This window comes from Buceros rhinoceros, unplaced genomic scaffold (assembly GCF_000710305.1).
Source record: "Buceros rhinoceros silvestris isolate BGI_N320 unplaced genomic scaffold, ASM71030v1 scaffold37603, whole genome shotgun sequence".
Taxonomy (NCBI): Eukaryota; Metazoa; Chordata; class Aves; order Bucerotiformes; family Bucerotidae; genus Buceros; species Buceros rhinoceros.
The window spans coordinates 1-14,078 of NW_010402505.1; the positions used below are offsets into that span (position 1 = coordinate 1).

Here is a 14,078-nt window from a genome sequence, read left to right on the forward strand (position 1 = left end):
GGTTAGAGGAAAACCAGCCGACGCTGCGCGCAGTAAGTGGAAATTGACGGCAAGGTGTTAGGGGCAAGAGTTTCATTCAGAGGAAAGAGTATTCCAAACGCAAGCGGGCAGCCTCAACCCCGTACACGCTCGGTCTTGATGCTGCAGCACGCAGTGTGTATAACCAAATACTTTATCTGCGCTGCTGAGCGTCACCCGAGCCTCGCAGTTATCACTTGTCTTCCTGTGTTAAGCTATGGTATGAAAAGATCCTCACGTATCATTTAAAAACTTTGATACTAAGAATTTTGGAACTCCTCCCTACAGTGTGACAGCATTCCTCTGCTGTGTGTTTCTATCAACCATCTGATCCTCAGTCAGAGCTGGTAGGCTACTTTGTGAGCATCTCAGCGTTTATTTATGCAATGTTCCCTGCAGTTATATAATACATCACTGACATTTTGTGTAGAGTTGCCCACAGAGGTTTCCAGATTTCATTTACTACATAGGTGTTTAAAAACAAGTGAATATTATTTTGTGGGTTTTTACAATTTGGAAGCACCAACACGTGTCTTAAAAAAAAATTAAGGAAAAAGCCTATGTAACTAATTTTAACTTACTTCCGTCAACCAATTTTTCTATTTCCTGCAGCTCCGAATGACCACTTACTATACAGCAACCGGTCCCAGATTAACTCTACTTTGAAGGCTTGTGAAGATGCGTTGCACGATGCAGAAACAGCATGCAGACTCCAGCCATACTGGTTGAAAGTAAGTTCTAACTTCAGCTGTGCTTTGTTTTAAAACCTTGATACTACCCTGGTAGGAGACAGTAGAATGGTCAGACTGCTGAATCTGAGGGAGGCTTTAAGTCCTTTAACTTCTTGGACTCCTGTGACTTACGTGATATTCTTGAGCTTCCGAGGGTGAAGGAGGAGAGTGATTGATCTGCAGCATGAGCAAAGGCTGGATGAATCTCAAGTTTATGAACTCACTCTAAAAATTGAATGCTGTTGTTGATATCATTCTGTAAGGCTGTAATGACTGTAATGACCGGAGATTAACATGGGGAAGTAGATTTCTCCAGGATCAGCTGGGCTCAGGTGCTGTGAGAATCATACTTGCTTGAGTTGGAGAATAGCCCAGTTTTGCCTGTAAGGGTTTTCAGGACCGTTGTGGTTAAAAACACAGACGCTGGTGTGGTGTAAGAGATGGTTATAGCAATTCTCACTACCTAAATTTCTCTTCTGTGGAAAGATCTTTTCTAATTTCACCTTGGTTTTATTGCACGTTCTCTCGACAAAAGATCAAGAGCTACACCTATGAATGTGTTTCATTGCAGGGTCATCTAAGGAAAGGACAAGCATTAGTTAATCTGGGGAAAACAGAAGAAGCTTTAAGAGAGTTTCTATTCTGCCTTGCTCTAGACACTGGGAACAAGATGGCCAAGTCCGAGGCACAAAAGGTGAGTTCCCTAAATCATCTGCAACTGCATTATTGTTTTCAGTGGCCTTTCACAAAGGAGGATAAGAATCTTTATTCTCTTTTCTGAAAGGAGCTGGATGGAGGCACGTATCCAGACTTGTTCAAATTTGAGTTGTGTGTATTGCTGGCTTGAAGATAGGGAGGTAGCAAGAAGAGCAACTCAGCAGGCGCCATGTGGAAACAGTTGTGGCGTTAGCATCAGCAAATTTCAAGTAAAACTGAACTGTTGATAACTGCCACCCACAGACTATTGTGATTCTCTGTAGTCAAATTTCTAACCTGTTTCCTGGCTTGGCAACGTGTTACCAGTGGCAGAGCGCGGGAGAGGGGGGGTCGCTATCGAACGTTGTTATCAGGGCACTGGCTGGCAGAATCAACACGCAGCACCCGGTACACTCCACTGGGGAGCAGCAGCTCTCTTCCTACTGCCAGCCCTGCTGCGCTGGGTACCGGTGTGTGAAGGAGGCGTGAAGGGAAGCAGCACAAAAGAAGAGCTGTTTTAAAATCGTTTTTAAAGGTTGCTGATAATTAATGTTAAATAAGCAATACAACGAATCTGCAGTGATTTTTTTTTTTTCCAGTGGCAGCCTAAGATGTGGTGTGTGGGTTCTTAAATGGCTCTTGTGAAGACTGCTCTGTTTTTAATGTTAAATAAGCAATAAAACGAATGTGCGGTGATTTTTTTTTTTTTTCCAGTGGCAGCCTAAGATGTGGTGTGTGGGTTCTTAAATGGCTCTTGTGAAGACTGCTCTGTTTTTCACCCCTCTCAAATCTGATTTCCCGTGAATCAGTTTTTTGACATTTGACCATTTTTTTTGTGTGTGGTTGTCATAGCTAAAAGCCTCAGCTTCACAGTGATACGTTATGGTAATAAAAATGTAATAGCTCTGTTTTCCTTGTTCTGAATTTCCTTTTATGGCAGCGCATTCATGCTTTTCTCCATCCCTGGAGGGATGATAACTTTGGGGTTTCTGGGTGCTGTAATACGTGCAGCTTTCTAAAAGCAAGTAGAATTTTTACAGTAAAGCACTGTTCATGAAGGTAACTGAGAGCGTAACCTGGGTGGCTGCAGTGCCATCGGGTTTTGTCTCATTCTGTATATGGTTGAGATTTCCATCTCCTGTGAGTTTTTGTCACTGATATTTGGGGGGGTTTGGTCGGTTGATTCCACCACCCCCTCCTCCACTGGGTTCCATGCCGTCTTTCACTTTTGTTGTCATGATTTGTTCTCACAGTCATGTTGGGAGACTTGTGCACTAGAGCAGAAAGAGCAGGAACAAAGAGATAACGTTTCTAAATTTCAACTCCAAACAACCTTATCCAAGACACCTAATTTCTGTGCATTGGGTTTCTGAGAAAAACTGGGCTTCTTATGACTGAAATAATTACTCATGCACTCATCAGACAGAGTTCATCCATGATGCGGTATTCTACTGGGTCATTTCTGAGGCTGTTTGCATAACAATGACATACTACGTTTTACCAAATTCTTGGGGTGCAGCTGAGATGTTCTGCTTGTACTGACTGTCTGTCCATGCTAGTTTTGACATAGTGCGATCCTGTGGAATCCTCTTTTGCTTTAAAAAGAAATCTCAGCTGTGGTATGGCTTCCTCAGGCATCAACAGGGTCACCTCAGTAGTATGTTGAAATTAGGGTTTGAAGTGTGAATCTTCCATTCAGCTCTGATTCTTTCCTTAATCACCTGATAATCTATGCCATACAAATGGCTACAAGCTGCTACTTGAAACCTAAGAGTTACTTTTTCTCTGAAAGGGAAGGAAGAAATAGCATTTTTCTACTGCCTACGCTTTTTTGTGTTCTCACATAAGTGAATTAAAAATATCTACAGCTTCCAGGATCAGATACATTCACTTAACTGAACTTGGATTAAGCCTGTGAGATGAGTGCTTCCTGTACTAGTAAACTCCAGTGAGAGCTTCTGATGTGCAGCAAAAAACACGTTTAAGGAAGACGTTAGTAATTTCTGATGAGCTCTGAACTGCAGGATAAAGAGGACAAAGGCACGTGTCTCACATCGCAGAGAATGGTTAATAACTTTATGGACTTATTTAACTCTGAAAATGTCTCTTGCTGTCTGTTTGGCCTGTATTGCGTTAGCTCTTGTGCTGTTTGTTCTTACCCTCGTCTAAAGGACTCTTAAAATGGTTTTAACAAAATCCAGGATGCTCTTTCAGCTATTCCCTTACTTGCTTTTTCATTTAGAGGTTGCAAGGAAGGAACTAAGCAGTGAAGTATTCTGTTTTATATCACAGCTTCTACTTAGTTTGTTTTCACTCATCCCGGGAAATGCTCAGGAACACTTACCCGATATCCTGCAGCTGTTGTCACATCACTCTAGATTAAAGGGGAATCTCCTAAATTCAGTGGGATCTGGAGGCACCAGCCATAACCTACAAAGGTTGCTCAAGGTAAAGATCAATGTGTGGTTCTTAATTTGTTGTGTGTTTTATGTGCGCGTTGGGAAGCCTTCTCTTCACCTCTGGGAGACAGGAGGATGCATTTTCTCAGATTTTTACTGAGTCTCAGAAGCTACAAAACGGTGTTGACTTACAGAAGTCTCTTTATCTGACTTCTTTTTCTTTAATAGAAGTTCTCTGCTGTTGTTGTGATAAATTTTATGCCAGAGTTGAGTGGGTTCTCTTCCTGTAACTGTCTTTAGCTCTTCCAAGTAGTTGTTATTGGGGAAGGGTCTCTGGAGATTGGATGGAGATACCCTCAAAAGCTGTGAAATGCTGAAGTCTGTGGTTTCAGCTTGAACTGTAACTGATGATGTCAGTGACAAAATCATCCTGCATTCAGATTCTGTACGCTGCTTAGACGTTATTGTAGAGCCACACAAGGTGTATTATCCACTCTGTAGCTTTGGTTTCACAGCCCTAGTTTTGTACGTGGCTGCAGAGGTTTCCATTCATGGGTTTGTAAGGACCACAGTTGCCTCATCAAAACCTGAACTTTGGGGATAGGTGTGTGTAGGAGAAAACCTCACTAGTCCTTACAAACCAAAATGGTAGGTTTTGAGCAGCCTTGTTGAGACTGGTGAGAATAATCAGTGATGTTTCCTTCTGGGAAGGCTGTTAGCATATTCTGACCAGAAATCCTTTTGTATGGCTCTTCCATGAAGTCACTGATAGTTCGCTCATCTTTCTGCATGTTACGCATCACCACAGCTCCTGATCACAGCCTGCCTTCAGGTTCATCTGGGGAGTTGATGTGACAAGCTGATAGGTGATGTCCTGTGTAATGGCTGCTCACAGGTTGTTCCGTAGCCATAGCGGGATAAAGACTGATCGTTTTACCCTTTCCAAAAGAAATCTGTCTCACTAAAGGCAGCCGTGTGTGTTTTCCGTTACAAATTTTGTGTGTTTATACTACTTCCTTAAAATGAACTCTTGTTGTTTTGGTTGCTTTGGTGGTTGATACCATCATTATGATATAAACAATATGTATCTTTCCATAGGTTAAGTGATAACAATATATTTAACCTGAGGTCTAGCTTTCTAACGCTTCTGCTTGACTCAAATTTCATGACTAAGCTATAGAGCCACATTTAAGGGCTAAAAATATTCAGTGCCGTGGCTGGGCTGGGGGTGGGAGGGAAATTGCTTTGTTTTTTCTCTCATTAAAGTCAGGCCCTGACGCAGCAGTTCTCAAGCTATTGCTTCTTGACCTACCAACTCCTTTCTGGTGATCCGTAATACTAAAGCCTTGTGACAGGTTTGGGGTTTTTTCCTTACCAGGTTGTTGGAAGATCGATCTAATGTTAGTCCTCTCCTCACACAGGTAAACATGGAACAGAAAAAGGGTTTTTCCATTCAAGAGGAACAAAATGTAACTACTTCTGGTAGTTTGAGGAAATCTGTACAAATTACAGAGAGCAAAAAGGACTGCTCAGAGGAGGAGAACAAGCTCACCTCCATGCCAGACTCTACCTTTTTCATTTCTGAGAAGTGCAGCCTCCTGAAAAGGAAGTGCTGCTCCGAGGAGATGCGAAGTCCTGAGGTACCCTGCAAACTGATGAAGAAAGGTATGTTTAGTTTCTCACAGGATAAGTTCCATGGCATGCTATCAGTTGATATTTACTTCTATAGAACTCAGAGGAAAGGGGCCCAAATTACACCTTGGCTTTTATATTTTTCTCTTTAGCCTGATCAGGGCATGATGTGGAATCTTTTTTTGCATTAAACAAAAAAAAAAAGTTAGTCTAAAAAGGGGGCTAAGGAGGTTGGGTCAAGTGCTTGTTTATCAGCAGAGCTCTGAATCTTTAAAGAAACACCAGTGTTGCAGGTGGTCTTAGCGCTTTCTGGGTCAATTAAAAAAAGCTTGTTTAAAAGCATAAATTCCGATGTTTGTGGTATCTGGCCATGTTTTCAGGCTGTGAGATGTATTTACAATGGTGTGACAGAAGAATTTACCTCACTTTAGACTTCTGACACTAATAAAAAATGTTTTGACATTAATTCTTAATGCAAGGCTCCATTCAACCCTCTGTAAGTGGGTCTAATGTCACCAGAATTAAGGAGCGTATGTTGATTTGTGCCATGGCTGAATTTGACACTTTGCATAGAAATTATTGTAATGATGCTTAATGGTTCAGTAACTGGCAAGTATATAAAATACACATTGAAGTATCAGATGTAGGTACATGGAATAGCATCGTGTTTGCATAGTTCTGTTCGATTACATTATAATATGGTTTTGGTTACTGATAGATCCAGTTGATACTAAGGGAAATAGTACTGGACAACATACTTCATTTGAATTTGTGGATCCGTCAGATTTGGACTGCTCCCTGTGTATGAGGTAGGCATTGTGTTCTCGTGGATGTCTTTAGCTTTTAAGTTGTATCTCTTTCCTTTTTAGAGGTTTTCTAGCTTACTTTGGTACTTACTTTTCCCCCTGCCTCAAAATCAGTTGTTACTATAATTGTTAATCCAGTGATGCATTTCTAGACCTTTGGTTCTGAACATTGTCGATGAATAAGAACTTTTTGTTCTGCTTTAGGCTAGTGAGTGTTTGGGAAAGGTCATGTGAGGGTTACGGTGTTAGATGTCGTAGAGGTTTTCTAGCTTACTTTGGTACTTACTTTTCCCCCTGCCTCAAAATCAGTTGTTACTATAATTGTTAATCCAGTGATGCATTTCTAGACCTTTGGTTCTGAACATTGTCGATGAATAAGAACTTTTTGTTCTGCTTTAGGCTAGTGAGTGTTTGGGAAAGGTCATGTGAGGGTTACGGTGTTAGTTAAGGTGTGTGGAAGGTGGTTTCCTCTTGCCACTGACACACATAGTGCACAAAACCACAGTTTGTCCTTTGGGATTTGTAGAGCTGTGCATGATGTTATATAACGTACAAAATAGGTAAGAGACCACATCCAACAAGTATTCCAAGTTTGCATGTCAAATACTGTGGTGCTGCTATTGCCATAGGAGGATCTTGCAAGTAAACAAGAGCACGTTCTTCCTCTATTGCTTAAGAGCTGTGTTCCTGACTTTACTAGGGCCATCACTCCATTTGCTTGATGGTCTCTTCCTCCAGCTAAACCAGTTATTCTTGGGATCAGCAATTACTTGGTAAAACCAGGAGGAGCTGTCAACAACATCTATTTCACTACTTGTTTTCTAAAAAACATTTTAACTTTGGCAAATACATGTGTTGGGTTTTGTTACTGACTGAGGAGGAGATACTGGGAGGGTGTTTCACAGGGGTCTTCACCTCTGCAGTGAGTGTGGCTTAGGTTTGTGGTTTAATTACACAGATTTATCCACAGTGCGTGTTGGGGTTAGTTTTGTACTATGTTCTAAATTCTTAAAGAGCAATGTCTTGATGGGTTTTCTGAAGACCTGTGCTTTGAGAAATCCAGATTTGCTTGATTTTGTTGTTTGTATGTGGGCTGGGGGAGGAGCTTCAGTTTATTTCAGGCAAACTGAAACCTTTAGGGGAACAACTGCTGTGTTGTTTGATTTGCTTCTGCTTGGAATAAGTCAGATCTGCCCCCTCTCCCTCTGTCTGCCTACAGCTCAAACATGCTCCAGAAGTTTATACAGCTGTCAAAACATTTGAGACTGCTAAGAGCAAAACTTTCCTCTAACAGAAAGCCACACAATTAGTCTTAGCTGGTTTTAGTGAGACTGCATGTGTAGGATCATTATGTCCACAAAGCATTTTTCAGATGTTTTTAATGAAATTAATTAGCTGTACTTCCTCATCCTCTGTGTTAAATCAGAAGCAGCCAGTACACTACAATACACTTGTAAATGAATGAGCTCCAGATTGCTGCTGCCTTAACAGTTTAGAGGATGGTGATGCTGCTCTTGTAATTGCAATCACAGATGCAGCCTTGCATCTAAAAGGGTGTTTGCTTTGTAACACCACGGCAACAAGGAAGGCTCCTGCTAAGGGAAGCTGTCACAAGATCTTTTTATTGCAGCTTCACTATAATTATTTCCTTCTGTGTTCTTCAGAAGTATTTTAGGGATTTGGATCCTGAGATACTTTGGACTAATTACCTAGTAACCCACTGACCTGTTCACAATTAACTACAGGAGCTGTTATTAACCTGTTTGTCTGATGGGGTGGCCAAAAAGCTATTGATCCACTTCTGCTCCAGCAGCGAGTGGAAAATAAAGTAATAGTCAAAGCAACATCCTGGTGAGAAACGAAGGAGCATTACTCAGCAGGAGTGAATATTGAGTTTCTGCTGTTCTGAGAGCTTAAAGTGATGTCATGAGGGATCTTGGTGTGAGGTGTTTCTTTCTGCAAGTCACGAGGCTTGGTCCCGGTCCCCTGAGAGTCGTTAGGAAAAAGCTGCTACTGGATTTCATGAGAGCTAGAGCAGAATCATGTGTTCTAACGGGAGCTTCTTGTCTTCATGATAACATTTCAGATCAAGTCTCTACCAAGTAACTCCATATGCAAACCAGTGTTTACTGAAACATTGTAGAATTCAGTATTCTACATAGCTTAAAGCAATAACGTCACCTTGGCGCAGCGTGGTTTCTGTTTGTGAAACAATTAACAAGGGGTTTCAGTTAAACAGTAAAGTTATACAGTAAAGATAGGTGTGGAATTTTAGATACTGCATATGTTCCCTTGCTTAAATGTCAATATTTATAGTAACTAATGACATTTAATAAGCTGGCCATGGCAATCCTGTTAGGAGACAATTACATTCCTAAATACGCTCATCTTGTTAAACATGCTAACAAATGTGGGGTTACAGATTTCTAATTTCCACATGTATAATAGAACTTAGAGTAGTGTTTTGATAAACGGTAATATTTTAAAGTAAACTTATTAATTGCCTTAAATAATTAGACGATATTTGAGGTCTTAAATTGCTTAGATGGTATGTTGTAAAATAGAGTATATACCAACTTCTGATTTTGAATGTTTTCTCTTTAAAAAAACCCCAAACTTCCATATTATTTACATCTCCTCAAGGAGATTCCTTCCTTATTGGGAAGGAAACATTACTTTGCAATATCGCGTAATGATAATAGGTAAAAAATTCCTTACTTGAAAATAAGTGGCACTGAGATACTTGAAAGGGGTAAAGATGAGAAACCATCATACTCTGAAGACCTGGCCATATATATTTAAATATTCCTCCGGATGGAACGTGAACCTCATGTCTCTCATTTTGCGGTAAAGCAAAACCTTCATTTGAAGGTTAAAACTGTCTCTTGTTAGAGTTGGCAATAATAGTTTATTGCAATCCCTTCCGTGGGCTATTACTGCACATAGCTGTTTTGTGCTTAGCTCTACACACACAAGTAACCCTGTGACTTCCACAGTCACAGTTGTGCAAGTGTTGCTCAATTTCATTAGGAAAAAGTCAGATGGTCCAACTTTTCCTTCTATTTATCACTCACATAGAGGAAAATTAAGCCCTGGCTTGTTGGAAGTTAATGACAAGATCCTCTCTCACATTCACTGAAACCGGAGTTCATGGGCTGCCTCTCACATCAGGTGGCAATAAAGAAGTCTGCGCCCTGAGTGCAAAGAAGTTTGTAGAAAGGAAGAGTTGTTCCTTGGAGGACTTTATCCCTGGAGTAGTCAGTAGTTAGATTAGTGACTGAATACAGCTGCGTCTGGTAGCAGCCTTTTCGTTTACTTTGGTAAACAATGTTGTTGTCTTGTTGTTTTGGGTTCTCCAATCCAGGCTCTTCTATGAACCTGTAACTACACCCTGTGGACACACCTTCTGTCTCAAATGTCTTGAGAGATGCCTGGATCACAACCCAAAATGTCCCCTGTGCAAGGAAGGACTCTCGGAGGTAATGCTGCTTGGATTTTCTCAGCATAAGTTCAAGGGCACAGGATAGGACCAAGTAGCTCCTTTAGAAGCCTTTGATATTTCCCAACTCAGAAATATTATTTAACTTAATGTGACTTCTAAAAATGCTCTTCTGACTGACAAAGCATGGGTAGTCTCCTCTGTTCAAATCTCAGGGCCAGACCTGTACTGGGAAAATCTGTAGGTGATTTTACTTCCCTGATTTCCCAAGGTAATGCCCATAACATAGGGAATAGTGCAATAAACAGCTCTTCACAGAATCACAGAATCATCCGGCTGGAAGAGACCTCAAAGATCATTGAGTCCAACTGTTGGCCTTTACACTGCCAGGATCCCTACACCATGTCACTCAACACCAGATCCACACGATTTTTAAACACTTCCAGGGATGGGGACTCCACCACCTCCCTAGGCAACCCGTTCCAATACTTAATAACCCTCTCTGTAAAGAAATTTTTCCTGATATCCAACCTGAACCTCCCCTGGCGCAACTTAAGGCCATTCCCCCTCGTCCTGTCATTCTCAATATAGGAGAAGAGATTGACCCCCACCTCCCTACAACTTCCCTTAAGATAATTATAAAGAGCAATAAGGTCCCCCCTAAGCCTCCTCTTCTCCAGACTGAACAGTCCCAGCTCCTTCAGCCGCTCCTCATAGGACAAGTTCTCCAGTGGCAGTACGAGCTGGAAAGATAACTCTGGTTTGCTGTAGCCCTGAGAAAATGGAGGTAACAGACGAGTACCTTGTGCGTAGGCACCGCACTCTTGGAAATGCTACACGTCACGACTGCTTGTGTGTGTTTTTATGCTGCAGTGCCTGGCTATGAGGAGATACTGTAAAACAGTACTGATGGAGGAGCTAATAGCTAGGTATCTTCCAGAGGAACTCACTGAAAGAAGAAAGATTTACGAAGAGGAAATAGCAGAGCTTTCCAAGTACGTAATCCATTTCTGTAAAACCCAGCCGTTAATACTGCCGCCGCTAGCCGATGAATAGCTCCTGCTGCTGGGGAACACCCGCTGAGATGCTGACACGGTTGCTGCTTTCTCGGTATCGTGATTTGAAAGAGAACAGGGTCCAGGTGAAATTAGGCTTTGAGTTAGCATAAAAACTGGACGCTGTGCTAAACAATAAAGAGAAGGAAAAGAAATCCAGAAGGCTGCTTTGTGAACAAAGGAAAAAGCAATGTGGATGCTTCTAGTGGCCCTCAAAGCCAGAGTGAGAGCATAGGTGGAAGTAGTCTGAGGTTGGGGTTGGAACCTACTGGGTAGGGAAGAAATGGGATTACGGAAAATAAATAAAAGCAATAATAGAAATGCGTTAATATTCTCACTAGCAGAGCTTTTAGTTTTTTGCTAGTAAGTGGTATTTTACTTTCCATAACATTTAGGCAATTAAGGGGAAAAATAATTTTAGTTTTTACTCCATTAAGAATGTTACTCTAAAGATGTTATAATTTCTATTTAAAGTTATCATAATGTTAATGTGTTATTGCATTAAATGTATTTTATACCTTGTCAGTGGTTTAGTAAAATGCCATATCTGATTGGTCCTTTCTTTCTTGCAGCCTAAATAAGAATGTTCCTATATTTGTCTGCACAATGGCTTATCCTACAGTCCCGTGCCCTTTGCACATCTTTGAGCCCTGCTACCGCCTGATGATCCGAAGGTGCATGGAGACTGGCACCAAACAGTTTGGGATGTGCATCAGTGACCCTGTAAAGGGGTGAGTGAGCAGCATGCCCGGACCGCTTAGTCTTAGACCCCGCTTAGGCTGGAGCAGATCTCTTTGGAGAGGTGCGGAAAGGTCCATGGTTGTAATACCTGTGATAGTTTTCCAGTAGAGAAAGTTTCTTCCTCATCTTGCTGGTTAAAGACATTGAGAAGACTGAAGTTTCTCTCTTGAGCAATTAATTCTAATAGGACTGCCTGTTCTCCTTGGAACACACATAGCTAGTGTGTGTTATATGACGTTGAGCTGCAGACCTCACGTCACACATGAAAACAAAGTGTATTTTCTACTGTTCTGAAATCTGTTGAATGCTTTGGCACAAGAAATCAAACTGAAATGGCAGTAAGGCGTGTTGGCAGGTTTATTTTTAATTACAAAAAGAACAGCTGTTGGGATAGATTTCTATCCTCTCCGCTCTGGATATAGCGGAGGCTGCAGAGGTACGATGGGGCTGTCGTAAGGACCGGCTGTGCATTTACACTGAGCCAGTTACAGTCAGTCTTAGGTACTATGGCCTTCATGCCTGTCTCTGTATTTAGCTTTCCTCCCTTTTTCTGTGGTACATGTACACCATTAGAAGTATGATGTGCGCAAAATGCACACCTACAAAGTACAACCTGCTGAAATTGTGGGGAGAACCTTTTTCTTTATGGATTTCCTAGTCCTCCCAAATTCTAATATTCTGAATTGCACTTGTTCTTCTCTACAAAGTGACTGAACATATTCAGATTACGGAGAAAGTTTGCTTCTGAGCTGTAGAATTCTGAATTTCATAAAACATCCCCTGTATTCCAAAACATGCTGTTCGTGTTAATCAGATTGGACAGCCTGAATCTTCCTGATAGTTTTGAAAACAATTGTGGAATAATTTGAACTACAGCAGGTCAGTACTGTGAACAATAGAGAAGAGCTGACACTGGTAAATAGCTTTGTGGTAGGGACTGGCTGTATGGCAGTTCTGTGGAACTCAGGGTGGAGAGAGTAAGACTTGTTTACTTGCTTTTGTTCTGATTTCAATAGGTTTGCAGATTATGGCTGCATTCTGGAGATAAGAAATGTTGAATTCTTTGCTGATGGTCGCTCTGTTGTAGACAGCATTGGCAAGAGGAGATTTAAGGTGATACAGCACAGCCAGCGTGATGGCTATAACACAGCGGACATCGAGTACATTGAGGATCAAAAGGTAAATTTGGAAATATGTATTTTAAACTGCATCACGTGTGAAATTCTAAGCACGTGTTTTCAGTAAGTTCTTTTTTGTTTGTTTTGAGTTAAATAAATTTGGTGTTTACTAACTGCTCATGGTTTAAGGTGGGAAACATAGTAGTTACCACAAGCAGGAGCACAAACTGCCCATATACTGAAGAGTGTTTTTCCTAGAGGTTTCTAGGAGAAGACAAAACTAAGTGAATCCATTGAGATGTTTCCACTCTTCTAGACAGAAAAACTGTGGTTTTTCTAGACAGAAAAACTGGGGGTGAAGGTGGAACCTGACTATTTGCAGGGAAGCCAATTCGAATAATCCCCTTCAGGTAAAAAGGAGCAGGATTGGGTCCACTGCACCTTCAAAATATATATATATATATTTAAAGTAAGAATTAATGTAAACATGTAGGCAGTCAAAGTATTCTGGGTGATATATGAGCTTTTGGTATACACTGAGAAGATAAAATGACTACTCTAAGGAGCTGCTAATAATTTTTTAAAAAAAAAGCTTTACATAATCTTTTCTTCTGTGTTGTATAATGTTTATGTAAAGGGTTTTTTTCGTATAGCAATCCAGAAAGTGCTCGTTCTGCAAATAGGTAGCTTTGGTTTAGAATGTAGGGTAAGAACATGAAGGATTTGATAGATGGGAGTTGGGGGAGGCAGATTGGGGGACACCAAACTAGCTTTCAGGATTCATCCCAGAACCCAATTAGCATGCTTGGTTTTTTTTCCTATCCACCCCAGAAAACCCTAAAAATTGCTGATGTTCATGCCCCAACATGCAGGCTGAGCTAAAAGTAATCTTCCCCCTGTTTTTACTCGTTTCAGGTGCAAGGACAAGAGTATGCTGCGTTACTTGTTCTCCATGATTCTGTCTATGATCAGGCATATATGTGGTTTAACTCCCTCAAGCAAGCACTCAAAAGTCGAATTCTCAGTCATTTTGGTCCAATGCCAGCTAAGGATCCTGACCCACAGGTATCCAGAATCGGTGTAACTCCTACAGACAGAAATAGCGGGGAAATTCGAGAAGCTGGGAGGCACTGTGTTTTAACATGAACATATGAGTACTCTTCATTTATCCTCCATAAGTTAAGTTATGTTGCCGTAAACAAAAAGCTTGTATTTAATGTTGGTAACTTTCTGAGACTGCTTAACTGACTGTATTAATCCCAGGAGACTTAAATGCCTTTTTGCCTACTCTACTTCCCCAGTTAAATGACTGAGAGAAAACAGGCAGGAGGAAACTTGGTTCTCTTGTTCAAGGATTGTAAATAGTAGAGATCCTAAAATAACAGAATATAACAGAGAAACTAAATTGGAAGTAGTGTCAAAGTATGAAGAAGAGAGTCAGGA

At 41.1% G+C, this 14,078-nt stretch overlaps 1 protein-coding gene across 1 annotated transcript in view; it reads left to right on the forward strand.

The window, feature by feature from the left end:
* Positions 1–630: 630 nt before the first annotated feature.
* LONRF3 (LON peptidase N-terminal domain and ring finger 3) overlaps positions 631–14,078 on the forward strand; it is a gene marked incomplete at its 5' end in the record, with an annotated part of 14,313 nt that continues 865 nt past the window's right edge. Inside the window, 10 exons of the mRNA XM_010132658.1 lie at positions 631–749; positions 1,321–1,443; positions 3,738–3,893; positions 5,266–5,509; positions 6,195–6,285; positions 9,647–9,761; positions 10,595–10,716; positions 11,349–11,507; positions 12,534–12,696; positions 13,551–13,700. Of these exons, the coding sequence (XP_010130960.1) occupies positions 631–749; positions 1,321–1,443; positions 3,738–3,893; positions 5,266–5,509; positions 6,195–6,285; positions 9,647–9,761; positions 10,595–10,716; positions 11,349–11,507; positions 12,534–12,696; positions 13,551–13,700 (1,442 nt within the window). The remainder of the gene's footprint in view (positions 750–1,320; positions 1,444–3,737; positions 3,894–5,265; positions 5,510–6,194; positions 6,286–9,646; positions 9,762–10,594; positions 10,717–11,348; positions 11,508–12,533; positions 12,697–13,550; positions 13,701–14,078) is intronic.